At 50.9% G+C, this 26823-nt stretch overlaps 1 protein-coding gene and 1 pseudogene across 3 annotated transcripts; one reads left to right on the top strand and one right to left on the bottom strand.

The window, feature by feature from the left end:
- Positions 1-1631: 1631 nt before the first annotated feature.
- On the bottom strand, positions 1632-9984 carry LOC131399251 (UBX domain-containing protein 2B-like; annotated as a pseudogene).
- On the top strand, positions 9717-26310 carry STK11IP (serine/threonine kinase 11 interacting protein). 3 transcript variants are annotated; one of them, XM_058533083.1, is made up of 26 exons: positions 9717-9788; positions 9958-10043; positions 12128-12333; positions 12531-12605; positions 12887-12982; positions 13357-13464; positions 13588-13659; positions 14724-14850; positions 15096-15199; positions 15328-15423; positions 15676-15717; positions 15931-16077; positions 16273-16357; positions 16941-17270; positions 17449-17654; positions 17990-18106; positions 18210-18387; positions 20103-20333; positions 20451-20554; positions 21600-21697; positions 21796-21974; positions 22186-22267; positions 22485-22555; positions 23084-23331; positions 24001-24146; positions 24375-26310. In XM_058533083.1, exons 2-26 carry the CDS (start codon positions 9983-9985, stop codon positions 24382-24384), a joined length of 3219 nt encoding a protein of 1072 aa, XP_058389066.1. In that variant the 5' UTR covers positions 9717-9788; positions 9958-9982; the 3' UTR covers positions 24385-26310. The 3 variants fall into 3 exon arrangements, with proteins under 3 accessions (XP_058389066.1, XP_058389068.1, XP_058389067.1); XM_058533085.1 differs by having other exon boundaries at positions 24001-26310; XM_058533084.1 differs by lacking the exon at positions 9717-9788 and having other exon boundaries at positions 9826-10043; positions 15931-16071.
- The last annotated feature ends 513 nt before the right edge of the window (positions 26311-26823 follow it).

The raw sequence follows: 26823 nt of genomic DNA on the forward strand, positions 1-26823 counted from the left end.
CTTTTCTAGCATTCCTGATGTAGTTTGCCTCATTCAGGAACGACTTGGCTTCAGCAGAAATGCAAACATTTATGCTGGTCATTCTTTAGATCCAGTATGTCTGATAGAAAATACATTCCTAAATTTCTAGACTAGTTTCCTCCTGGAGTAGAATATATTCTAGGTTGAGCAGTTATAACAGTGTTTAGTATATACAGTAGGTCCCCTGAAAAAAATGTGTTGAATGAATAAATGAATGTGATGCAGACAGGCTCTGAGAGGGATTGTAATTACTGGATTTTAAAGTGCTGTTCACCACATCTTCTCAAGAATTGCTGACCCTCATGTCTTTTTGTTTCTAGTTTATGATGGTCACAGTTCTATAAAATACAAAATGCGAAACTGTATTTTTGGATACTAGTAATATACTAAATCAATAAGTAAAAAGGATGCATAAAATCTTAACAGGAGAAATAATTGCTGCATGACCAAACTATTTCAAAATCAGAATATAGATACTTTTCAGTATATATCACAGAAACACTTTCACTTTTTTTTAAAATTTTTGTTTATTTTTTTCCCCCAAAGCCCCAGTAGATAGTTGTATGTCATAGCTGCACAAACTTCTAGTTGCTGTATGTGGGACATAGCCTCAGCATGGCCAGAGAAGCGGTGCGTCGGTGCGCGCCCGGGATCCGAACCCGGGCCACCAGCAGTGGAGCGCACGCACTTAACCGCTAAGCCATAGGGCCAGCCCACAGAAACACTTTCAATTTATTTGATAAAAAGAATTCTTAATGGCTATTGATCAACACGGCATCAAGAAACTTTAGTGCAAATTCTACCAAATGCATTTATCAAAAAGGGTTTTATTCATTTTTTTTCTGCTAACAAATATTATGTTAACACTACACATGTAGCAAATTGTTTGCCTGGCTATTTAAAAGCTATCAACATAAGCCAGCCCTGCAACTAAAAAACTCAAATATGTTTATCTCAAGATGTAGTCCAAATTAATCTACACTAAGTCTGGAAGATAGAATAAGAATAAAACCAAAATGTGTCTGTAAAAGTAATAAAAACAATTTGATTGTTTTTGTGCTGGAAGTATTTTCTTATTAATATGGCACATTATCTTTCCTGCCTGCTACTTCCTGGATAGCAGCAATATTATTTTAGTTGCTGGAGTGCCACAGTGTTAAGAACATCTGCATCTTGTGTCAGGCTTTCATCAGTTAACTTTCTGCTTGGAAATGAAGTCACAAAAATAAAGTCAAGAGGTGCAAATTCAGGACGGAACTGTACAATAAAGTCCCCAACATCCAAGATCCTGTGTGTACTACTGACTCTTTGTATCTCATCTGCTAACCTGATCTGAATTTTTGTCGTTGGCACTGAATCATCAGTAAGAACAACTACATTAAGCATTGACTTCTTCTCCTCTTCTGGGGAGGAAGGTGTACTGACTATTTCAGGTGGAGGGTCTCCAAGTTTTTGCCTTTCTCCACTAGGAGACTTGAACCTGATTCTAGGTTTTATGTATTCTTGATCTTGATGATCCTCCACATCCAAATTCACTTGGCCACCATGAACCAGTCACTAAAGCTCCAGGGGAGTCTCTTTTGAAATCTTCTGTGTGTAGTAATGCCACTTTAAAGGATTTCTAATATAAGCTGCCGAATTTCAGGCAAACATGCAATGAGAGTCACCCTTCTCTTAACAGACTCCAGAAAGTGAGCATTTGTTGAGTCATCGTGAGGTTTCAATTCTCCATCATCTAAACTGAAACTGTTGCTCCACAGTTTAAGCAAAATCTGAACATCTTGCTGCTGATTTTCTCCATAGATGTATTCAGACTGCTTACAGAAGGAATGACCCAGTCTGTACCCGCCACCTGTAAATGATTTAGATTTATCATCACCTGAAGCTCCTGTGGCTTCATTCAGAGGGACAGTCCCGTGTTCCCTCGCCTCTTTGAAAAGTGCATTCACAATTTTCCCAGTTGAAGGTCAAGTTATATGTCATCCACCGTACCCCTGTGCACTTGGATAGAACCTTACAACGGAGTGCCATGGCGGTCAGCGCCTGAACCAAATGAACACACCCCAGTAGCAGGACAACCTCTGAGGTAGTGCTCACGAGCTTCTAAAGACTATAACTTCAGGTCTATCAGATTTGGAGGATTTGCATTTCCCTTCATCTTCATGTAATTCTGCCAAGGCCAATTTATTTCTTGATACCTCATCACTTTAGTTGTTTTCAGGTTTCTTGGCAAGGTCTTCACATTTTTCTTAAATTCTGCAAATCCTGAGCCCTGGATGGGGGTCCTGAAGACCTCCTCTTCTACTCTGTGGGCTAGGCGCTGCCCTTGCCATCTTCCGCCAGCTCCCTGGCCTTTTATCTTTTTAATGTTTCTTTTTTTTCCTCCCCTTCTTTTTTTCTTTTTTGGTATGTCTGTGTCTAATTTGTCCTACTCTTTTGTTTGAACAAATTTACTAAAGTCTTTGCTCACCATTGCTTTTTGCCTCTCACTTCTTCCTCTTGGATTCATTTTCCTTAGTGCTGATCTGTTTCCTTTTATTACTTATTTCAGAGTAAGTCTTTAGATGATAAACTTTCTGTCAACCTCCCAACTGAAAAAGTCTTTTTATTTTCACATTTGAATGATGGTTGGGCTGTGTATATAATTCTAGATTCAAAGATATCTTTCCTCTGACCCTTAAAAAATTCTCTCTCTTTTTTCTTGCATTCTGTTTCTCATTGAGAGATTTAATGTCAATATGATTCTCATACATTTGTAGTTCATCTTTTTTTCCCTCATTGGAAGTTTTCAGGATTTCCTCCTGACTGTGACATTTGCATCACAATTGATCTACATGTTAGTTTTACAAAAGAATCCTGATTGGCATTTGGTGGGCCCTTTGGAACTGAAAATTCATGGTTTTCCTCAATTCTGGGGCATTTTCTTCTTTTACTTATTTGAATAAAACTTCCTCTCACGTTCTTTCTATTTTCTACTTCAGAAATTTCGTTAGCTGATGTTGAAAGTTTTAGATTGGTGCTCTGCTTATCTTAGCTTTCTCTTTTGATAAATACATTCCATGTTTTGTCTTGTGCTTTGTGATAGAAAAACGTGTTTGCTCAGTCCTCCAGGTCACACGTGACCTTTTAGCTGGATCCACCCTCTTGGGCCACGGAGTGCTCTTGGTGCTATTTTCCAGTCCTGTGCCCATTCTGATCATTCTATTGAGGGTTTTTTGTTGTTTCATAATCATGTTCAATTTTTCAGTTGATTTTTAAAAAATGAATGTGATATCTTTTTGTGTCCTAGAATGTTATAATTATTCTCAAGTCCTGTTCTTTCTCTCTGGGCTGCTTCACTGGGTGAAAGTTTTTCTATACGTTGGATTTGATATCTCTTTCAAGACGTTGACTTTATTCCAATGTTGGGTAATTATTGGTTGGAAGCTCATCTTTTATCTGAGATTCCCTGCTACACTGTTTGCCCTCTCCTCTGTATACTCCTTAGCAAAAAGGGTATGAGACAATGTCATGGTGTCTATCATAATCTATTGTCAGTAACTGTCTGACGGCAGGCAGTATACTGATGGCTGGGGTATTTTGGCAGCACATCTTCTGCAAGTGGGCACTTCTCTTTCCCCCTGGGTGTCACCAGCAACCAGGAACACTGTCCTTTCTCTCCACCTAGTGATCTTATATCGACAGCTCCCACCCGAAGGCAGACAATCCTGCTGGAGTTTCTACCCCAGGGGACAAGAGGGAGTGTGTGCACAGTGGTTGACATGCTTGGTGGTGCCTTGGTGGCACCCTGAATAATCAATGAGCACCCAGGAGCTCCCACGATCCACCCTCTCGGGCCATTGAGTGCTCTTGGTGCTATTTTCAAGTCCTGTGGCAGTTTACTGCTATGCACATTTTGGGCTGTGGTGTTCTTCTCTGATCGGTTCCCACCTGCCATCCATCTTTCAGGGATTCTTCACGGTTCCTGGTCGACCAAGGGCTCTCTTTGTTGTCCAGAGTGATTATGAATTTATTTACTTATTTCTATGTCTTTTCTGTTATTTCTAACCATTTGGAATAGGAGGGAGAGGCTGCAGCATGTATTCAGTTTGCCATCTTGGACTGGAACCATCTCCCATAGCACTATCTCTACCATAACATGCATCATGGTTGTGGTAGGAGAATAACGGCCCTCTCCTCCAAAGATGTCTGCGTCCTAATCCCTAGAACCCGTGCAAATGTTACGCTACATAGCAAGAGAGAATTAAGATGGCAGATGGAATTCAAGTTGCTAATCAGCTGACCTTAAAATATGGAAATTATCTTGGATTACCTGGATGGGCCTACTGTAATCACAAGGGTCCTTAAATGTGGACAAGGAAGGCAGAAGAGTTAGCGTCACAGTGATCGATGTGAGAAAGACTCAGTTGGCCATTGCTGGCTGTGAAGAGAGAAGGCAGCCATGAGCGAGAGAAGTGGGCAGCCTCTCAAAGCTGGAAAAGACAAGAAAACAGATCCTCCCCTGTAGCCTCCAGAAGGAAACACAGCCCTGCTGCCACCTTCACTTTAGCCCAGTGAGATCCATTTTGGACTTCTGACCTTCAAAACTAGAAGATAATAAATGTGTGTTGTTTTAAGCCACTAAGTTTGGTATAATTTGTTACAGCAGCAATAGGAAATGAACACAATGTTGAAATGTGATTGTTGGTGTCTGTCCTTCTGCCAGACTGCCAACTTCTTGAGGATAAGAGCCACATTGTTGTCTCCTTTATTTACCGGGAATCCAGCACAGGACCTGTATGCAGTCAGGGCCCAGTAAATATTTGTCGCATGAATGGAAGACTGCTCGAATTTTGAAGTTCTACAGAGGCTCTGAGATTCCAGAGCAGCCTCTGCCTTCCCCCTTCCCGTGGCCCTGGAGACCCTAAGCCCTCTGATCTCACTCTTCTCTCTTTCCTTTTGCCACTGACTCGCGTTTCACACTGCAGGTCTTAGTGCTATTCCATCTGCAGCTTCCTCCCTTGCTGCGGACCATTTCCCTCCTCCCTCCAGCCCCGTGTGCGAAGAGGCCTGAGATGGAAGACAGGTGTCTCATATGTACCTGACTTTGCCAACAGGCCTTCTGTGGATTATGCCTGGAACAGAGGCTTCTTCTTCCTCTCCAAGATCCTGCCTGCGGTCTGCTCTTCTCCACAGCTGCCTCCACTCACATTTCCATCAGGCTCCTGCTCTTTTCCAACCAGCTTGATTGGGAAATGTCGTCTTCACCTCATCTGTTCCTTTCTGTGTTCTGAATTAAGCACAAGGTCCCCATCTTGCTTACAGCCTTTCCTAATCCTTTCTCAGATGATTCCACGGGTTTCCAGGACAGACAGTGAAAAGAACTAAAGGCACTCTCGGGGACCACAGATTTACTATAAAGCCACGCAGGGCATCCCTCAGCTTATTTTGTGCAGAACTGCAAAGTCTTCTCAGGATGGGTGACCAGAGCTGCTGCGGGTCACTGGAATATTGTTTTTTTTATTTTTATTTTTATTTTTGTGAGGAAGATCAGCCCTGAGCTAACATCCATGCTAATCCTCCTCTTTTTGCTGAGGAAGACCGGCTCTGAGCTAACATCTATTGCCAATCCTCCTCCTTTTTTCCCCCAAAGCCCCAGCAGATAGTTGTATGTCATAGTTGCACATCCTTCTAGTTGCTGCATGTGGGATGCGGCCTCAGCATGGCTGGAGAAGCGGTGTGTCAGTGCGCGCCCGGGATCCGAACCCGGGCACCAGTAGCGGAGCGCGCGCACTTAACTGCTAAGCCACCGGGCCGGCCCTGGAATATTGTTATTTCGTCGCTTCATTTTTGGTCAGCCATCCCTGGCTTCTCTTAATTTTGCGTTGAGCTTGGCTTCTGCTTCTCCAGCTTTCCCTCCACATGCTTCATGTTCAGTCTTTCCCGGAATGAGGCTCTCATGGGCTTGCTCGGTCACGCTCTAATGCAGAGTTCTTATGCCAGACTTCTTCCAATGCTGCTGATTTGTCTCATATGTTTGACTTTGGTGATTGGGTCAGTTCCTGGGCCAGTGTTCTCTGGCTAGGTCTGGTAACAGAGCCGAGAGATTCAATGTAACTTATGTGGAAAGACCTGCCTCTGACCACTCAAGCCTGGGGCCATGGGTGTCAGGCACACAGACTGCTCTGTAGTACAAACTCTTTTACCAAAACCTATTTTTGCAGGTAATATTCATACCTCTTCATTCTCTTCCATTTGCCCCCCTTTCCCTCTCTATGAAGATATCTAGTTGATGAAACAAATAGATCATTCAATTTCACCCTCCCCACTCACAACCCAATTTCAAGTGTGAAATTTTCATTTCGGAGGAATCTTTAGGTCTCAGTCATCCAATCTGCTGTAAGAGGCTGTTGCATCAGAGGGGTGAGGTCCAGATCCAGGACAATGGCTCATGTCCCAAAGATGAACTATTACTTCTATTCCCCTGCGGGCTTGCAGGCTCCAGGGTATCAGTAACAAGCAGGCTTTGGACCAGGATGCTGAGGTCTATATTCTCTGGCAGCTGACTTTGTCATTCTTGTATGAAGATACCCTCTCCTCCCTTCCCTCCATCTCTGCTGCCTAAGCTAGTAACCAGCTCACCTTTCCTTATTCCTTTGATCATAAGCATTTTGCAGAGGGAACTGAGGGGTGGCAGGGAAGCTACCAGTGGCAGCTGCTTACAAGTCCCTTCTCTCTTTACACAATAACATGTGGCTGGAGCCTGAGGCAGAGGAACATGCCTCTCTAGTACCAAATCCTCTGCTGTGCTGGCAGGTCTTGGTCATGTGCTTTAAAGGTTCAGCTGCACATTTCTGATTTTAGGTGGAGTATTACTCTTGGGGAATAAAACTCAGAAGAGTGTTTATAAGTTAAGAGCATGATATCACAGCATTTCTTTGAGAAACACAATTTCATCCACGGTAATATGAAATTATGCAATAGCAGGACATACATATTTCTTTCTAAAGATAAATTTTTTGAGGTGGTATTGCATGCCTTTTTGATAAAGATAGTACTTCTTTAAGAAGTGAATTTGAACTTTAAACTCTAAAGAGTCCTTAGATTTACTTTTTAAAAAAAAGTTTAGCTCTTTAATTCTTCTGGAACCTAATGTGCATGGTGTGAGGGAAGGAACTTAGCTTTTCCCAGATGGCCAGCTCGTTGTGTCAAAATTATTGAACAATTCATTATTTACACCATTATTTACTTTAATTTTTTAATTTTTAATTTTATTTTATTGAGGTCACATTGGTTTACAGAAATTATGTAAATTTCAGGTGTACATCATCACATTTTGGCTTCTGTATAGCCTGCATCGTGTTCACCACCAAAAGTATAGTTTCCACCCATCACCAGATACATGTGCCCCTTTACCCCTTTTGCTCTCCCCCCATCCCCCTTCCCCTCTGTTAACAACAAATCTGTTCTCCATATCTATGTGTTTGTTTTTTTATCTTCCACATATGAGTGAAATCATATGTATACCATTAATTTAAAGTCAATTTTATCATGTATAGTAACAAAATCGCCATGTAATCATGGTTGTTTCTGTATTGTGTTTTACTGATCTATCAATATTTTGCTATCTCTTTGTCAGTATCAGGCTGCTTTGGTTACTGTGGCTTTATAGGACATTTGCTGTCTGGTAGGGCAAGGCCCCTATTAGTGCCTCTTGTTCTTTTTTTTCCCCTCAGAATGTCTTGGCTGCGCTCCTGTGTTTAGTCTTCTGGAGGAATTTTAGAATCAACTTGTCAAGTTCCAAAATCTTTCCACTGGGATTTTGAGGGAAATTGCATTAAATTGACATCACTATAATACTGAATCTTCTCATCAGGAACATGGTATCTTTTTGCTTATTTAGGTCATCTTTAACGTCCTTAAATTTCTCTGTTTTTCTTCACACAGATCTGGCATATCTTTTAAAATGTTCTAGGTACATTCTCTTTTTTTTTCTTTTCTGTTATAGTGATTGGGATAATTTTTTTTTCCTTTCAGATTTTTATTTTTTAAAAAGGTTTTGTCATAGTCAAGGTTCTTATGGTAGCAATTTACAGAAATACACTCAAAACAATTTGGGCAAAAAAAAAAAAAAAGGGAGAATTCTTTGGAAGGCGGCCAAGGCCTCCCCTGTAGGCCAAGGACAGAAAGAGGAGTGGGCCTCACAAGGGGGCTGGAAACAAGAACTGCTTGGTCTCCTGTTGCTGCTTCTCTCAGTGGATGTGTTTTTCTCTCCCTCTGTAGCTCAGCTTTCTTTGCTGCTCTCTTTGTCCCCCTTTTACATTTCTGGAAAGCAATAGATGTAGAGCAAATCTGGCTACAGGGGCTACCGGTATGAATGGAGCAATTCTCAGAAAAACTCTGTGGACTGGGGAGGCATGCCTGAAACAGGTTTCAAAGCACTGCGATGTCAGGAACTTCCAAAGAATCTGTCTCTTCTTGCCTAAGAGGGTTAGAGTTGGCAGTAACAGTATCAGAGGACCCTCCCTCCCTAGTTCCAGGTGATTGACGAGCAGGGCCTGACAAGCATCATGGATATGGGATTAATAATTCAATAAAAATATATTGAGCTCCTATTCTTACTTTATATTTATATCCTGCTTTGTTGCTGTTCATGATGCACTTTCACTTCACTTCACTGCATTTTAGGATATTGGCTCAGATCACATAGCATGCCCTAAATGCTAAACTGTGTGGTTTAGAGGTATAAATCCCCATTTCAGATATTTTGTCTTAGGAAAATAAGATCTCTCAAATTTTGCAACTTGGGATAAAGATGACTATGACCATATTCCTACTCTCGACTGGCTTACAATTCATTTTGATTTCTTCACCAGAAAACGCACTTCATTAAAAAACACAACAAAAAAACCCCACCCTGAAAACCAGAAATTGTTACATTTTTTACTTAATCTAGTTCACTAGCTGACGTCCTTATTTGATCAGGAACCCGGGGAAAGCTACAATGGGAACTTGGAACCAAGAAACTTTGGCAGTCTTTGCCCTACCGGTTACTAATTGAACGACCTTCGCAAGTAACCTAGCCTCTGTGAACCTGTTTTCTCATTTTCAAACCCGGGATAATAACAACTTTTAGATGCAGGTGTAATGAGACGAAACACAGTAAAAACAAAGGACTAGGTACACGTGGAGCGTTACCAATCGCAATGTGAGAGTCTGATACCGCTGAAGGCAAAAAGAAAAACGAATCTGGAGGGAGATTAAGGAAAAAGCATCAAAGGAACCCCAGAGGGGGCACCTCCGTCAGCCTCAGCTCTTTCAACAGATATCGAGAAACTCCCTTCTATGGCAGACACGCTCTCCTCTAATTGGAAAACGAGTGTTCGCTTTGGACGAGTCTTTTACTAACAGAAAATTCCATTTCTCCAAATTTTGCTCCCCCGCCCAGCCTGCAACGAGTCAGGTTTTCCTCACTGGCCCGGAGGGGCCGCAGCGAGCCGAGAGGGCGTCCCGGGCCGTGCGGGGCCCACAGCAGGTCGGGGATGATGGGGGCCCAGCTCGGGGACCGGGTCCGAGACCAGCAGCTCCCACCGCGGAGGGCCCGCCCCGCTCGAACCCTGCCGGCCCCGCCCCCGCCCGACACGTTTGCACGACTATGGGCGTGGTTTCCGGCAGCCGAGGCGTGCTTTCCGGTCGTCCCGCGGGCTGGCCTTCCTTCCGGGGTGGGACTTCCTGTCCATCATTGATAGGTGCCGAGCTGCGGAGAGGTGGGAGGACCAAACAGGAGGGTTAGTCTGGTTGACTAGGCTTTATGCTTCTCCAGCGGGCACCCAGGAGGACGCTCTTCCTTGCTCTCTTTCTTGCTTTTTTCTCCCTGCGAGGCCTCGGTTTGCGCGGACGTCCTGGGCTTTTGGCTCTACGACCCACCTGAGGCTCTTCCGCTTCCTCTTTCCTCAGGCTCCGCCCCCAGCGTCCTGTGGCCATGACGACCGCCCCGCGGGACTGCCTGGTGTGGAAGCTCGCGGGGCTCCTGCGGGAGTCCGGTGAGTGGACTTCCGGTTGCGCTGGGGCTGGGGCGAGGTGGGGGTGCTCGCTGCCTTCCAGAGACACGCCCCCTTAAGGTCACAGAGTTACAGCTGTTTAGAGTCACCAGGGTTCGGGTGTCAGTTCATTTCTTTACTGCTTCCGGGTTTGTTCGCTCTGGTACCTTTGCCTGCAGTGGCCTTTGTCTTTGACAGTCTAAACTTGAATCATCCTTCGAGACCAAACTCCAGTGTTGCTTCCTCTGTGCATTCTCTGCTACTCTCAGAGGGAAGGTGATCGTTACTACCAGGGACTGGTCATAATCATTGCTGTGTGGCAGGGCGCTTAGTATAGTTAAAGCTCGAGATTTGGAGTCAGACCCACCTGGACTAGAATCCCAGCTCTCTTTCAAACTTGGTCAAGTCGTTGAAGTTTCCTGAGCCTCAGTTTTCCTCACTAGCAAAATGGCATAATGATTGTCCTTACAGGTTGTAGGGATTAATTTTGATTCACATAAAGCATGTAGTACAGTGTTTGCATATATAGTAAGTGCTCGAAATTGGTAGCTGTTGTTACTGTAATTTCTCCCTCAGTGCCTGGGCACAGTGGAGCCACAGTAGTTGTTCAGTATGTGGTTGACATTAGTTGTGGTGGAACAAGCCTTGGCTTTGAGATCAGACAGAGGTAGCAACTTCCTGCCAGTTATATGATCTCAACCAATATTCTTCTCTGAGCCCCAATTTCCATATCTGTGAGAGCTGGTCAATAGTGCTTCTCTTTAGGAGATTCCGATGAAGTTTAAATGAGGTAACACAGTCCTCTGCCACATGTTACCCAATTAATGTTAGCTGCCTTCCTTCACTCTGCACTCCCATGGACGGCATCTGTGGAATCTCTCTTTATAACATTTTTGGTTTATGGCTTGTTTTATTAAATATGGACACGTCTTATCTCCTCTGGTAGACTGGGAGGCTCTTTGAGGGTGGGAAGAGTTCTTGTACCATGTCTGTATGTATTTCCAGTGTCTAGTACATAGAAAATCTTTCATGCAAAGTGGCAGGATTTGTTAATTTATTCAGCAAAAATATGACTTGGCCCCAGGGGTTAGGGATGATGGTGTGTGTGTGTATGACTACAAACAGGTAGCAGGAGGGAGATCTTTATGGTGATGGAATAGTTTTGTATCTTGATTGTGGTGGGGATTACAGGAATCTACACATATGACAAAATGGCATAGAACTATAGTACATTCACATACCAACGTCAGTTTCCTAGTCTTGCTATTTATATAAATGTAACCATTGGGGGAAACTGGGTGAAGAGTATAGGTACCTCTCTACTATTTTTGCAACATCCTTTGACTCTATCCTTGTTTTTAAAAAAAATTAAAAAAAGATTTCTCCATACCTACCTTGTAGCTGTACTTTTTTAGGTGCAGTGACCAAAAGGTGCTCTCAAGGATGACGGTCTTATTGGAGAGAGCAGTTATAACAGGGAGAGCAATAACAATACCTCAGTGCTGTAATGAGTGGTTATTCTTTCTATGCCATGCATTTTAATATTGTTTGAAAGTTTCTGTAAGCGTGCATGTTACTTTTGCAATCAGAAAAAGAAATAAAGATAAAAAACCCAATCAACTTTTATGTAGCATGAGTGGTTATAGCGTAAAAGTTCAGCAGTGTTGGGTATTGAGAGGAGGAGAAAGATCTCCTCCTGCCTGGAGGAGAAGGGTCTTAAGCTGGGCAGAGTGGAAGGGGATGTATCAGAAAATGAGAGAGCTGTGAACCAAGTTGACTGTATTTCCAGCACTGTGAGGAGACCAGGTTCTTTTGAGCAGATGGTAAAAGAAAATTTGGAAAAGTTGGTTGGAGTCGTTACATGACGCAATCACATATATCAGGCTGAAGAATTAGGAATTTTTTTTTTTGAAGATAGAGGGGAGACGTTGAAGACTTTTGAGTAGGGAGGAGATAGCAAGTTGGATCCTGCAGTGGAAGGTGTACAATATGGATTGGAGTGGGTGTATCCAGGGTCACAAAGTCTTAGAATAAAGGGAAAGACCCTTTTGTTATGTCGTCCTTCCTGTCTGCGTCTCTCCCTGCAGGGGACGTGGTCCTATCTGGCTGTAGCACCCTGAGCCTGCTGACTGCCACACTGCAGCAGCTGAACCACGTATTCGAGCTACATCTGGGGCCATGGGGCCCTGGCCAGACAGGCTTTGTGGCCCTGCCCTCCCACCCCGCCGACTCCCCCATCATCCTCCAGCTTCAGTTCCTCTTCGATGTGCTGCAGAAAACGCTTTCACTCAAGGTTCTGGGGTGGGAATGGAGCAGTGGTACAGAGAACCCAAGAGAATAGTGGAGGCAGGGGCTGGGGGGCCGGGCACGGGTGCAAGATCTGCAGGGCCCAGATCAGATGTGAGAGCCACTGGTGGCAGTGCTAAGGAAGAGAAGCCAAGGAAAGAGAGATGTGCCGGGCCTCAATGACTTGAGTGTTTTTTCTTTTAGCTGGTCCATGTCCCTGGTCCTGGCCTCCCAGGGCCTATCAAGATTTTTCCCTTCAAGTCCCTTCGGCAGCTGGAGGTATGGGGCGCTAGGGGATTTTGGTGCACAAAAGCCAGCTTGAGGCAGCCATTTGGGGATGGAGAAAGAGAAATGGCCTCTTTTGGTGGGGGGGGGGACCAGGCCTAAGTGTGCCCATTGCTCTGCAGTAATGTGGCATCCACTCTCTTTCCGTTTAACACTTCCCTGAACCACAGTTGGCTTTGTCATCTTTTCCCTCCTCCCATTGAGGGGAAGTGGGTGAGCCCTCTGTCTTCTGTGAAGTTCTGTCTCTCTCCCTCCGTTCCCTTGCCTTGTCCCAGCTCCGAGGTGTCCCCCTCCACTGCCTCCATGGCCTCCGTGGCATTTACTCCCAGCTGGAGACCCTGATTTGCAGCAGGAGCATCCAGGCATTAGAGGTAAGGAGGATGAGGGGTGGGCCCAGACGCCTTGTCCTGAGAGACAGAGAGGACCAAGCTCTGACATTCCTTCTCCTCTGCAGTCTTCCCTGCCTCCTCCCTCTGGACAGTGTCCTGCTGCCTCTGCTGTGCTCCCACAGCACTCTCTGCCTGTCTGTGTAGTTATGGTCACATCTACCATATTGTATTAAATACTCTGGTGTCTGCCTCCCCACTCTCCCTACAGTGAACTCCTTGGGGCCAGGGCCCTGGCCTCTCTTTAGGTCTGCATCTCCAGACCGAGCTTAGTATGTAACGAATGAATGAGTGGTGATAGAGTGTGGCCTTGGGTGGGGAGGACGGGAAAGTGGAGGTAACCGAACACCTTGTCTCAGGAGATCCTCTCGGCCTGCGGTGGTGACCTCTGCTCCGCCCTGCCGTGGCTGGCTCTGCTTTCTGCTGACTTCAGCTACAACGCGCTGACTGCCTTAGACAGCTCCCTGGTGAGGGCCTCAGAGGGAAGGGAGTTTGGGAGGGACAGGGGTGGGCAGGAGGGCCTTAGGGAAGAGGGCCAGCTGGCTGCCTGGGGGTGTCCGATTCTCTGCCTCCTCTTCCCATCTCCCCAGCGTCTCTTGTCAGCTCTGCGCTTCTTGAACCTGAGCCACAATCAAGTCCAGGACTGCGAGGGCTTCCTGATGGTGAGTATGAGCAGCCTGGCGTGCCCAGCGCCCCTGGGGCCTCTGATCATTCTGCTCTGAACCCTCTCTCCTGAACCTAGTTTTGTTCCCACCTTGCTCTTGCCCCCCCAGGTGGAGCCACATCCTGGGAAGCAGTACTGTTTGGGGGCTCAGGCTCTAGCATAAGACAACTCAGTGTTCAAATCTCATCTCCTAATCTCTGTGTGACTTGGGAGAAATTAGTTAACCTCTTAGTTTCTTCACCTACTTTTGTAGTTTTGAGATGATTGTCAGGAGTGTCTGATGTTACTTAGCCTAGTGCCTGGCTCAGAAAAGGGTGGCTTTTGTGATGATGATGATGAAGAACCCTTCTCCCATGTCTCCCCATCAATGATAAACAAAGCTGGGCATGAGTTAAAGTGGTAAGAACAGATTTTAATCAGTAAAAAACTATTGCAATAGTCATAAACTATTGTGATATTTAATCACTAGTAAAACTGTTTTAATCAGTACTAAGCTATTCACTGTGAACTGAGCCCAAGTTCCATTTGTGCAGAGGTAACTGGGCGTTTTAAAGGGAGAGTACGGGAGTGGGGAGGGGGAGCGGCAGGGCCTTGACCAGATTCTGTCCTTGACCAAACTCTAGTCAGGCTCCTCTGAAGTCAGTCAAGGAAGTGGAAATTTACAAAAAGCAGGAAAGGGGCATTGGTCTATGTGAAACCCATCTGGGTTTGCTAACTGGTGCTTGCCGAAGTTAGGCTCCTACCCTCCCATGGAGGCTGGGAGATGGGGGCCCTATCTTCGGGCATTGCTGGAACAAACTAAATTCTTCTGGCAGCCTTGAGTTTTTCTAGGCAGGAACGTAAGGGACTGGAGTTGTCATCCTAGGGATGTGGCTTTGAGCTATTAGGATCCATGCTAGTATTTGTTCAAGTCTTTTAATGTGGGGGGTGGAGGGGTGGATGAAATCATTTGTGCTCAGAGTCTCTGCAGTCTTTATAGGCCAAGATTGAGGAGAGGGCTCAAAAGAGCCTGGCTGGAGTTTGCTCAAGGAGAGAATCTTTGTCCCCTGCACCCCCTCCCAGGACTTGTCTGAGCTCCACCACCTGAACATCTCCTATAACCACCTGCGTTCCGTGCCAAGAATGGGACCCTCGGGGGCTGCTCTGGCGACCCTGATACTGCGAGGCAATGAGCTCCGCAGCCTGCATGGTGAGTGGGGGAGATGGGGACCAGGGAGTCGGAGAGGGTGGGGCAGACATGGAGGGGAATGGGGGCAGTGTGAGACTCAGTGTGGCAGGGTGGCCCGGGAACCATGTGCCTCCAGAGCCTCATGCGGACTCATGGGCAGGCCTCAGGGGGCCCAGGCTTGTCGTTCTACGGTGCCCTCCCCCAGCACACACCACACACCCCACCATCACCCACACGTCCGTCCTCCCTTCTCGCCTCCGCCCCAGGCCTGGAGCAGCTGAGGAACCTGCGGCACCTGGATGTGGCGTACAACCTGCTGGAAGGACACCGGGAGCTGTCGCCGCTGTGGCTGCTGGCTGAGCTCCGCAAGGTGAGACTTGGGTGCTTCAAGGACCTGGGAGCCAGGTTTGTGCTCTCCCTCCCAAGCTCATTTGGTCAGTGCCCGTCCTCATCCATGGAGGCCCAAGGCCCATCTCAGGCTCCTCTTCCTGCCCTCAGCTCTACCTGGAGGGGAACCCTTTGTGGTTCCACCCTGCGCACCGAGCGGCCACCGCCCAGTACTTGTCTCCCCGGGCCAAGGATGCTGCTCCCGGCGTGAGTGATCTTCCGTGTCCCGCTGCTTTCCCCTTCCTGCCCGGTCCTACCCCGCCCCCACCCCCTCTGGCCTCTCCCCACCCCATCCCTAGGCGAGGGGCCGAGGCCTGGACCCCCCTGCTTATGATGCTGTTACAGCCTGCTGAGCCTGGTGGTCCTTACAGGACGAGGAGGGCTCCCACCCTGGCTTGGAGCTCCCCCGGGGCGTGCGCTCCACCACCAACACTGCCCTCCCCTTTTATCTCTGCTCAGTTCCTTCTCGATGGAAAGGTCTTGGTACTGACTGATTTTCAGGTAAGTGTTGTGGGGAGTGATGGGAGTGGGAGAGTGAGGACTGATTTGGGAGGACGTGAAGGGAGGGCGCAAGCTGAGGGAAATGGGTTTCTGGGGTAAGGGTCTTCCTGCTCAGCCTGAAAGGAGGTCCCGTCTCCCGGCTAGCTTGTGCAGGGCAGAGGTGCTCCCCTGGTTCCGACCTCTTTCTCCTTCCTCTTGTCACGCATGTCACAGACCTCCACATCCTCAGGGCTTGGCTCCACGGCTCCACCCCCGCCCTGGCCAGTGGGGAGTACCAGCGAAACCTCAGGTGGCCCGGATTTGAGTGACAGCCTCTCCTCAGGGAGTGCTGCGGTCCAGCCCCCACTTCGTAAGGTGAAGGTAAACGAAGTCGTAGACTGCCTTGTGCCCGGGGTCGGGTTCCTTTACGGGGCTCTGGGTTGTCGGTGGCCTGGGAGCAGTAAAGCCTCACCTTGCTTGGAGGTGGGGTGTTTGTGGTAGGTTGGGTGGTGGCCGTGGATGGCAGGGTAGGAGGCCCTGGCTTTCATAGAACTTCATCCTTCTACCCAACCTCAGAGCCGAGTCCGTGTGAGGCGGGCCAGTATCTCGGAACCCAGTGATACGGACCCAGAGCCCCGGACTCTGGACCCCTCCCCGGCTGGTGAGTCAGCCCTACCCCTGTCCCCACGCCCCATCCAGCACTCTCCAACCTTCTAGTTAGGAGGCATTTGACTTCTGGTGGAGTGGAGCATGGCGGAGGGCCTCTTACTCTTCCCTCGTTCCTCTCTTTAGTTTAGGGAAAGGAGAAGAGACTGCTCCTTTGGGCCGCGTTTTCCCAAGTGCTTTCAAGGAACATTAAGTTTGTGAGATGTTGCAAGGTCATATAATGAAAGGATTCCATGGCCGGCTGCGTTTGGGAAATGCGAGATTAAACAAAGTTAAATAGGTGTCCTCCTTCCAGGACCTCTCAGGACCTTAAATATGCTGTGTTGGGTTGTGACGCTCCCAGAGCAGCCCGTGACGTGCAGTTCTGAATTGCACATGACCACAATGTTCCATAGAACATTGGGACATGCTGCTGAGGGGAGCCTTTAGCCTCCCTCTGACTCCCCCCTCGCCGCCCCCACTGCACACACATTACAGACCCTTTTCCTTCACCCTGCGGAACACTCACAGAAGAGGCTGCGCCGTCGGCTTGCGGTGGGGTGTGGGCTTGCTAAGCTCTGCACTTCCCACCTGCCCAGGATGGTTTGTGCAGCAGCATCGGGAACTTGAACTCATGAACAGCTTCCGGAAACGGTTCGGCCGTGATTGGCTGCAGTATAGGAATCACCTGGAGACCTCTGGGACCCCCGTTGTGGCTGCCTCCGAGACCCCTGCCCTCAGCACCCTGCGCCCAGATGCCCTGAGCCCAGAGACTGCACCTGGCCCTCCGCCCCCAGAGAAGGAGTCACCCGAGGAAATGGCAGAGGAAGTCAGCGTGGAACCAGAGCCACAGGAGGAAGAGGAGATGGAAGAACAGGGAAAAGAGGAGGAAGGAAAGGAGGAGGAGGAGGAGCAGAGTGAAGTAGAAGGTGAGCACCCATTGGCCATGGGGAAGGCTGGGGCCAGTGATGGTGGTGCGTCTGGGAGAGTTAGGGAAACCCAGACACAGGGTGGCTGACCCCTTTTGGATGGAGGGCCACCCCACGGGAGGGCAGAGTCTTGGGGACCTTCCCTCCTTACAGGGTCTCTCTCTTGGCGTCTCCTCAGCGGAGCTCTGTCGCCCCATGTTGGTGTGTCCCCTGGAGGGCCCTGAGGGCGTTCGGGGCCGGGAACGCTTTCTCCGGATCACTTCTGGCCACCTGATTGAGGTGGAGCTCCAAGCGGCTCGAACCCTGGAACGGCTCGAGCTCCAGAGTCTGGAGGCAGCTGAGGTGGAGCCCGAGACCCCAACCCGGAGAGAACCAGTGCCCGAGGTGAGTGGGGGGAGTGGCCGTTCCAGAAGAGTTGCTGGGCCCTTTTCAGGAGCCAGCTCTGACAACATGGCTGTTGGGTGCCAGGCTCTGGGCTGCGTGTTCCTCACAGTCTCTCCTGGCACTTGGCGCCGAGGAGGGGAGCTGGGAGGGGCAAAGATGTGGCTGAGGCCCCTTGGGAGGCGGGGCTGAGGAGTAGAGCTTCTGAACTGGAGGATGTCAGCAAAATCATTTTAACAGAGTGCAGAGCTCTTGTTTCCCTCCACACTCTCAGTATAACCCTAATCCCTCTAACCCCTGCCCCGCTCTCTTGCACTGGGGCCCCCCTTCCGGCGCAGGGTGCAGACCCGCTCCCCGGAGCCCCCGTCCTCGTGCTGCGCTTCTCCTACATTTGCCCTGACCGCCAGTGGCGTCGCTATGTGGTGCTGGAGCCTGATGCCCACGCGGCCATCCAGGTGACGGGGGGCCCTGGCTCGGGGCCCGGGAGGCTGCAGGAAGATGGGAAGGCTGAGGGCCGGGTCCACCTGCTCACACCTGCATCTGGCCGGCCTGTTGCAGGAACTGCTTGCTGTGTTGAGCCCAGCAGCCAGCGTGGCTCAGCGTCAGCTTGGGGAGGCAAGGGACCCGCTGGCGGGCAGACTCCAGTGTCTGCGTTGTCGCCACGAGTTCAAGCCAGAGGAGCCCAGGCTGGGACTGGACAGTGAGGAAGGCTGGAGGCCTGTGTGGGGGAAGACAGGTAAGTGCAAGGCTGCCCTGCCCCCCTGCCCACGCACCTCCCACCGTTCAGGGAAAATGGCTTTGAGGTGGGGAGTGTGGAGGGGGAACCCCAGGGAAGAAAAGAGTGGGGGCCAGCTTTTCCACCTGGGGGAAGAATAAAACCATCTGCCTGCTACCTTTACAAAAAAAAAGTAGAAAGAGTGAAATTATGTTCTTCTTTTTTTCTCTAAAAGTCAGGAAATACAATCTCTGTAATTGTTTCAACACACTCATTATTGTTTCATAACTTGAAGTCTTTTCCCCCTTGTTTTGGCTGATACTCAGAAACCCCCTAAACCCCCTGAGCCCTCCGTGCAGTATCGAGTTGCATGCTGCCCTCTGAGCGAGTTGGGCTGTGGAAGTAAGATGCTCTGGGAGTTGGCTCAGACTGTCCTTCCTTGACTGACCTCGTGAGCTGCTTGATATCGAGCTGGGCCTCGTGGCATCTCTGCACATTCTGTTCTTTAAGAAGAGAGATTTTTCCATCATAGACCAGGGGAAAAGCAGTGTCTTGGAAGGCATTGAAGAGGAAGAAAGGAATATTCTTGATAACATCTCTCTTGAAATCCATGACTTTTTTTAGCCACTGTCCTCTTCTTGGCAGCAGCTGGAGCAGGGGTTTCAATTTTGTTCAGAAAATGGACCCTCTCCATCCCCCACCCTGACTCTGCCCAGGTGGCTGCAGGACCCTGAGGCCCAGCAGTTCAGTGTGTGCAATGGACACAGCCCCACCCGCTCCCGGACCCTGCGTGTACTTCATGGGGTCATGTGGTCCCTAGGGTCCCTTCATGGTGGCCTTATCAACAAGCGTTTCTTTGTGCTCCGTTCTTGTATTTGAGCCTTGGTTACCTCATCTGAACAGAGAAGAGTGTGAACTTGCCCCATGGTGCTGTTAGGAGATTTAAATGTGACAAAAACGCACCAGGTACAGTGCCCGGCTCAAAACAGAGGTCCTCCATCAGTGGCCGCCGCCGCCCGCAGCTGTACAGTCTTGGGCAGGACGGTCGGTTCTTTGATCTCTGCTTTCCTCGTTTGCAAAGTGGAATAGGGCAAGATTTGACGCTACCGTCAAAGGGTCTCGCACATGCCCAGAGCACTGTAGCCTTGTGAAGATGTGTCTTCTCTTGTTGCTGATCTGGGTCCTGGATTCTTTACCTGATTCTCTTCACTCCTCCTGACAGCTCTGTAGGACAGACACTGTCATCATCCCCATTTTACAGATGAGTAACTAGGCACAGAGAGCTCAGGTGACTTGTCATCATTGCTTAGATGACAGCCTTTAAGTGATGGAGCCTGGAATCTGACCCGTGTCTGGCACCTTGCCTTCCCAATCTGTGATTTGGGGCTTTCAGACGTTGCTGATAGAGCATTGAAGTACCTGATCAGCCCGAGGCTGTGGGCGGGGACCAGAGCAGGGCCTGGCTGAGTTTGGCCCTCTCTGAGAAGGCCTGAAATGAGAAGGCAGGGTGTATTTTGAGGAGGCTGTGGGCCGAGGGTCTGGGTTTGCTTATCTCACTGGGATGAGGAGTGGTTGGTCGGCAGCCGGGAGTCGAGTGGGATGGGAGTGGTGGGTAATGTATGAAGCTGGAGGTGTGGACTCGGGTGAGTCCGAGTCTTCGGGGGAGCATTATGAGCATGGTGGGGGGTTGTGGTACTGTGGGGGGTGTTCACAGAAACTTGCATCCCTCCCTCCAGAATCTCCTGCAGTGTGTCCGAACTGTGGTAGTGATCATGTGGTTCTCCTGGCTCTGTCCCTGGGCACCCCCAACATGGAGCGGAGAAAGGGAGAGCCATCGCCAGCTCCTTCGCCATCTCCCAGTGCTGGGCATGACCCTCCTGGCCGCAGTGACCACAGCGACAGGGCCGACAGTGCCCCGTCTCAGGCACCAGTCTCCCATGACCACCACAGTTGGAGCCTTAGTCCCCGTGAGTATAGGCAAAAGGAGAGAGGAGTGGCTTTTGGGGGTGAAGGGGCACTAATGGGGAGCTGGGGATGGAGCGTGGGCTGCCAGGGCAGGCTGACTGCCCACCGCCTGTCCCCAGCCCCTGAGCGCTGTGGCCTCCGCTCTGTGGACCACCGGCTCCGGCTCTTCCTGGACGTGGAGGTGTTCACTGATGCCCAGGAGGAGTTCCAGTGCTGCGTCAAGGTCTGTGCCAGTCTGGCACTGCCCGGGCCCCTAACTGAGCAGGGCACCCACTTGTTTCCACCACAGCAGTCACTTTGGAACCACCAGGTCTGGCTTCCAGTTTCGGCCCCAGCAGTTACTTGCTGTGTGGACATTCCTTGATCTTTGAGTCTCAGTTGTCACCCTTGACAACGGAGATGATGACACCTGCCTTACAGAGGGTGGCAGCATTAGTGAGGGCTCGTGTCTGTAGGCTGCTTACCACGGCACCTGGCACTCAGTAAATGGGAGCTCGTGTCGTTATTATAAACACGCAGTGTCATTGGACCCTCTCTGTTGAGCACTTGCTGTATGTTACACGCTGAGGATCTAAAATGAACCGATCTTGCCTCGTATCTTATATTCTGATGTGAGAAACAGACAACCATCATGCGATATGCAAGGCTGGGCTCAGGCTGAGGCCCTAGAGGAGCATTGGATCCAGCCTGAGGGGGCCAGAAACCGTTCCTGGGGGCGGTGATGGCTAAGCCAGGTCTTGAAGGAGGAGTTCCGGAGGAGGGAGGAAAAGGATGTTGTAGGTCTGGGAAGCAGCACTTGCGTGGAGGCTGGAGAGAGCGGCTGGTGGGGAGCACTGCCCCTGGTAGGGGCAGCCAGATGTGGGGTGTGGGGGGCAGGTGTCCCGAGAGGAGTCTGAACAGGCAGGCGGGGGCCGGTTCAGGAGCAATGTCATGTGTCTGCCAAGGAGTTTGCCCTTGATCCCGAGGGCTGCCGGAGCCACTGAAGGGCTGGAAGCAGGGAAATGGCAATCGGTTATGTGTTTTAGAACCGTCTGTCAGAGTGGAGGGCAGACTGGAGGGGCGAGGTGACAGGCTGGAGGCCTGCTAAGAGCCCGACGTGGGTCTGAGTGCAGGCAGGGGCTGTGGGATAGAGGGCGGGCGGTGGAGAGGCTGGGATGGATGAGTGTGCGGAGGGTCAGGCCGAAGGTGCCGTCGCAAGTACCTCGGCTCTCTGTCGGCCCATCCCTTTCCTCTCTTCCTGTTTCTCATCAATGTCCTCTTCCCCTTAGGTGCCACTGCTGTTGGCAGGCCACCCTGGGGAGTTTCTGTGTCTCGTGGTTGTGTCTGACCACAGGCTTTATGTGTTGAAGGTGACAGGGGAGATCTGGTGAGTGAGCGGGGCTGTGGCCAGGGAAGGGTCACCGCCCCCTGTGGTGTCACTCCAGTCTTACTCTTTTCTGCCCCTCTGCCCCTCGCTCTCCACAGCGGGCCTCCAGCTAGCTGGCTACAGCCAACCCTGGCTGTTCCCCTGCAGGATCTGAGCGGCATAGAGCTGGGCCTAGCAGGACAGAGCCTGCGGCTGGAGTGGGCGGGTGGAGCGGGCAGCTGTGTTCTGCTGCCCCGAGATGCCAAGCATTGCCGGGCCTTCCTAGAGGAGCTCAGCGGTGAGAGAGGGCTGGGAGCGGGCAGGGAGGGTGGGGCTGAGGGGCCCCATGTCTGGCTCCCACAGTAGAGACAGACAGGTGATGGGACTGATCCCTTGAAGAAGTTTCTGAATCTAGAAGTGTAGAGAATGGGAAGGTGTTCAGAGGTGGAGAGGTTGAGATAGAAGAGCTGGAGGCTTGAGGGTTCCCTGTCCTTGCTGGCTCTCTCCAGATGTCTTGCAGTCTCTGCCCTCAACCCGGAGGAGCAGCATTAGCACCACACAGGAGGAGGTAACCCCGAAGCACCGGCTCTGGTGAGTCGATAGGAGCCTGAGGCCGGGGTTGGTGCCCAGACGCTGCTCTTGGACCACAGGCCCTCTCTCCACCAGCCCCAGCTATAGTCCGGCCCTGAGCACCTGGGCCTGCCGCCTATCCTTATCCCATGCCTCCTGATCTAGGCCCGGTCCTTCCTTCCTGCTCTCCCCCCTCATGGTACTTCCCACCCGCCAGCTGACCACTCCTTCCCCTCAGGCCATTGCTGGAAAGAGACTCTTCCTCCGAGCCTCGCCGGTTCTTCTACCTTCGGGTCTTCCTGGTTGAAGGTGAGGCCTCTGTCCCCCATCTTGTCCCAGGCCACTGGCCCGGCCGCCTAGCGCCTCTGCGTGCCGTTGTAGCAATTCTCAGTTCTCGGAATCTGCATTTCCTCTCACTGGTGGGCATACCCACATGACAGTCTTAGTGTTCCTGGCCTCTCTGGGTGGGGCCAGGAGGTGCCCTGGGGCCTCAGTTGCCCAGAGACCTTTGCTTTCGGGCCCAGGCTTTCTGTGAGGTGGAGCAGATTGGCTGGGTCTGCTGGCTCTGCCTCATCCTGTTGGAGAAGGCGAGAGCGGACCCTTCTTTCTGAGTGGGTGGGTGGTGGGGCAGGTTCCCTTTGTTTTGGGCCTTAGAGCTTTTGGAGGCTAGAGATGCCTGGAGTTTGGAACAGGGAAGGCCGTGGCCCCAAGGCACAGGCTGCTTTGTGGCCCCCTCAGTGTGGTTGGCTCCTCTTCTCCCGAGCAGCACGGGGACGCTGGCCCTGGGCTCATCTGTGACCTTCCACTCTGGGCCTCACCCTGCCTCTTGCCCTCCAGGCTCTGCTACCTGCCCTGTGTCCCTGTTGCTGACTCTCTCCACCCTGTACTTGTTGGATGAGGACCTTGTAGGGTTCCAGGCAGAGCCGCCTCTTGCAGCAGCATCTGGAGAGGCCTCTGAGAAGGCCCCACCCTCTGGGCCAGGCCCTTCCATGCGTGTCCGGGAGCAGCAGCCTCTCAGCAGTCTGAGCTCCGTGTTGCTCTACCGCACGGCCCCGGAGGAGCTGCGGCTGGTCTTCTACGATGAGGTGTGTGCGTGTGCATGCGTGTATGTGTGTGTGGTGGGGCAGAGGTGGTGGGCTGTGTGGGAAATGGGTCTAGGAAGGCTAGGAATTAGGGGCAGTGTGGACCTTGCCATGGGCAGTCGTGGTGGGGAAACACAGAGAAATAGGGTGCAAGAAGCTAGAGGCCCACTGGGTTTAGACGGCAGCAAGTAGAGACGGAGGCAGGTGTAGGCAGTGGAAACACCCCGGACTTGGAGCCCAGCCTTTGCCAGCTGGGAGGCCTGTAGTGGGCCCATGTGCCAGTCGTTTGATCTTTAAAACCCACGCATGAGGAGGTACTATTATTAGTCCTGTTACAGATCAGGGGATGTTAACCAACTTGCCCGCGTCACAAGTGGTGGAGCCAGGAACTGAGCCCCGAGCAATTCCTTGGAATTGACTCCATAATTTGTGTTCTGGAAAACAGGGAGGATTAAAGAAACAGGATAGTAAATGTGAAAGCCCTTTGGGGGCCTTCAGTAAGTGTTGAGTGTGTTCTGTTTAAAAAGTTCCAAGTCGGGATCTTTTATGGGGCAGGCTTGGGGAAGGGAAGGGGCCGTGAGCCAAGGAGCCGCGGAGGGTCGTCCCCGAGACCTCCCCTCCCGCTCTGGGTTGCGCTCTGTGCGCCTCACTCCCCTGCTGCTTGATCTCCAGGTGTCCCGGCTGGAGAGTTTTTGGGCCCTCCGCGTTGTGTGTCCAGAGCAGCTGACAGCCCTGCTGGCCTGGATCCGGGAGCCCTGGGAGGAGCTGTTTTCCATTGGACTCCGGACTGTGACCCAAGAGGCTCTAGACCTTGACCGGTGAGGCTTCCACTGACCCCGCCGCAGCCTCAGGAGCCATGGCTGCAGATGTTCTCTCTCCAGACTCTGGCGGTGGACTTCTCCAGCCTTTGGGCGCTGGCTAGGGAGGCCCCAAATGACCCACGGCCCAAGGGAAGGGCCAGAGAAATGGTCTGGCCTCTAGAAGATCTGGCCTGGGGGGACAGGCCGAGTGGTCAGTCGGATCGTTTCTCCTGCACTTGTTCTCAGGTATCAATAAAGCTGTTTCCACTCCCGACGTCCTGGGCGTACTGAGATGTGTCACTCGTGAGGCCTGCGTTTCTGCCACTTCTCACAGAACCTGCCCGCCCAACGCTCTTCCCGCACGGGCAGACCAGGCGGCCTTGTTTGAACCTGAGACCTGATCTCCAACCCTGCTCCGCCCCCGCTGGTGGGATCAAGTGGTACTCCTGACCCCCACGGGCAGCAGTCCTCAATGGCAGCACCTGTCACGTGGCCTGGCGTGGGAACTCCCTGCCTAATGGAGCTGGGCCAATCAGAGCCCCCCTCTCTCCAGTTTCACTTGGGAGCTAGTGAGGATCTCGGGCTGTTGGCATGGGAGCTGCATACGAGAGGCTGACTGGGGAGAGGCTATGTGGAGCTGGGCTCTGGAGGCGGGGTGGCATCTGGTGGTTTCCGCTCCTGCCTTCTCTCAGCACCACCTCACTTGGCCCGGGGCCTGGTTGGGTTGACCCCACTCCTTTACCTGTCTCTGTGGCCACTGTGATCGGTTCAGGAATGCTCATGGGGCCCGGTTTGGCCTACCAAACCGAGTCCTGGCCTTTTGCTGGAGCAACCAAGAAAGAGGCGAGTTTCCCTGTGAGTGTTGTTGAGAGGATGAGCCTGGAGCTGCTGGCCATGAGGGGAGAGCCTTCCTGCAAGTGGAACCATGCAGAGAAAGGAAGACAGAGCTGAGAAGTGGAGCCAGCAGGACTGAGTCCTGGTGTCCCTGGAGTCCTGGGCCCAGTTGTGACTGAAGGCAGACACCTCTGGAATTTTAGGTTATGAGGGCTAAAGGAGATTCCTCCTTTTTTCTTTTTGGCTTAAGCTATTTTGAACCAAGTATGAGCCACTGAAAGAGTCCTAACCGCGTAAACTCCTCTCCAACTGGAGCCAGCCTGAGTAGGGATCTGTTTCCTGTCCCCAAGGATGAACACAATGGGAATAGAGGCACCCACATGTTTGTGTAGAGGCCCTGGGAAGAGGGCTGGAGGAAGGAGTGGAGACAAGTCAGGCTGCCCTTGAGCCCAAAAGCAGGGCTCCAGCTGAGTGTGTGTGTATGTGTGTGTGTGGTTTTGGGTACCAATGGGTGGGTCACATGTAGGGAGCGTTGGCACACCAGGCAGTGAGCTAACTGCTTAATGACAGTATCCTCTCCTCACAGGGGTCCTGGGAGGTGGGTGGCATCTTGTTCCGGGAGAGGAAACTGAGGCTCAGAGGAGTCAGATGACTTGCTCAAGATCATGTCAGTAAATGGAGGAGACCTGGTGAGTCCAGGCTTGTTTGACTTCAAAGCCTGGGCTGTCAGCAAACCACTGGGCTCTACTGCCTCCCCCTTCCCTGCCATGGATGGGCCTGTGTGCCAGGCCCCACTCACAGGGGGACCATTGCCCACCCTGCCCTGGGCTGGGGAGCTCCTGAATAGTCCTAGGCTCGTCCAGGACACGCAGGCCCAGATGCGCTGTATTTGGAGGTTCTCTTTCCTCCAGGCTGTGGTGAGTTGTTAGGTGAAGTATTAATTCATGGGTGACTTTCACCCCTCCCTGCTGAACTGGAGAGAACAAAGATGCTGGATCTTTAGGTTTTAAGTGAAAGGGCTAAGCTGTGAGAGGAGATCTGAAAGGGACCATGAACGGATAAAGGAACCTGGGGTGGGGAGAGGAAGGGGTCTTAGAGAAGAGCATTAGAAGCAGTGTAGGAGCAATCCCCTTGACACTGGGGGACTCTCAGGGTAGGGGGGCTTTGAGCCTTGCTCCCTGTTTGGAATTAGGGAGGACAGTGGCCTGTCAGATGTTCCCCATGCCACCAGGGCAGATGGAAATGGCAGTTTGGAAGGACCTGGCAGGATAGGGCTGGTGACAGCTGCCCAGATTTCTCTTGACTGGAGAAGGGAGGGGGTCCCAAGGAGCCTGTGGGGCACGGAGGTCAGATGCCAGTGGGGCATCTGGGCCCAGCCCCCAGATGGGGATGTGACCAAATTAGACTTGAATTCATCGAGTTTAGATCACTGGTTGGGCTGAGTTTACTTTAACGTTATCAGGTTAACTTTTCTGTTGGTTAGAAATGGGGGCTTATTACCAGGGTAAAGTTGAGTTACAGAGAAAAAAGTTATATTTTTGCGTACCTGAATTTAGGGGACTGCTCTATTTCTGGCATTCCCATCTGTTACCGTTGGAAAGGTCAACACTGAAAGATTTGGAAGGTGTGGGCCTAGAGGACAAGGGGTCGTTCTTTTACGGTGTCTGAGGGTTTCTCCTTTCCCTCGTCTAGAAGGCCTTTGACTTAGGGTTCCTGGTGGTGGGATGAGTTCTGATAACTTGGTCAGACCTCACTGTAAAGCTTTGTTTGGGGGAAGTCCAAGGTGGGACCTCCTGGGGGGGTGGATTGTAGTAGGCTGGAGAAGACTTAAATCCTCCGGATGCCCAGTGCCACCCCTGAC

Source organism: Diceros bicornis, chromosome 37 (assembly GCF_020826845.1).
Source record: "Diceros bicornis minor isolate mBicDic1 chromosome 37, mDicBic1.mat.cur, whole genome shotgun sequence".
Taxonomy (NCBI): domain Eukaryota; kingdom Metazoa; phylum Chordata; class Mammalia; order Perissodactyla; family Rhinocerotidae; genus Diceros; species Diceros bicornis.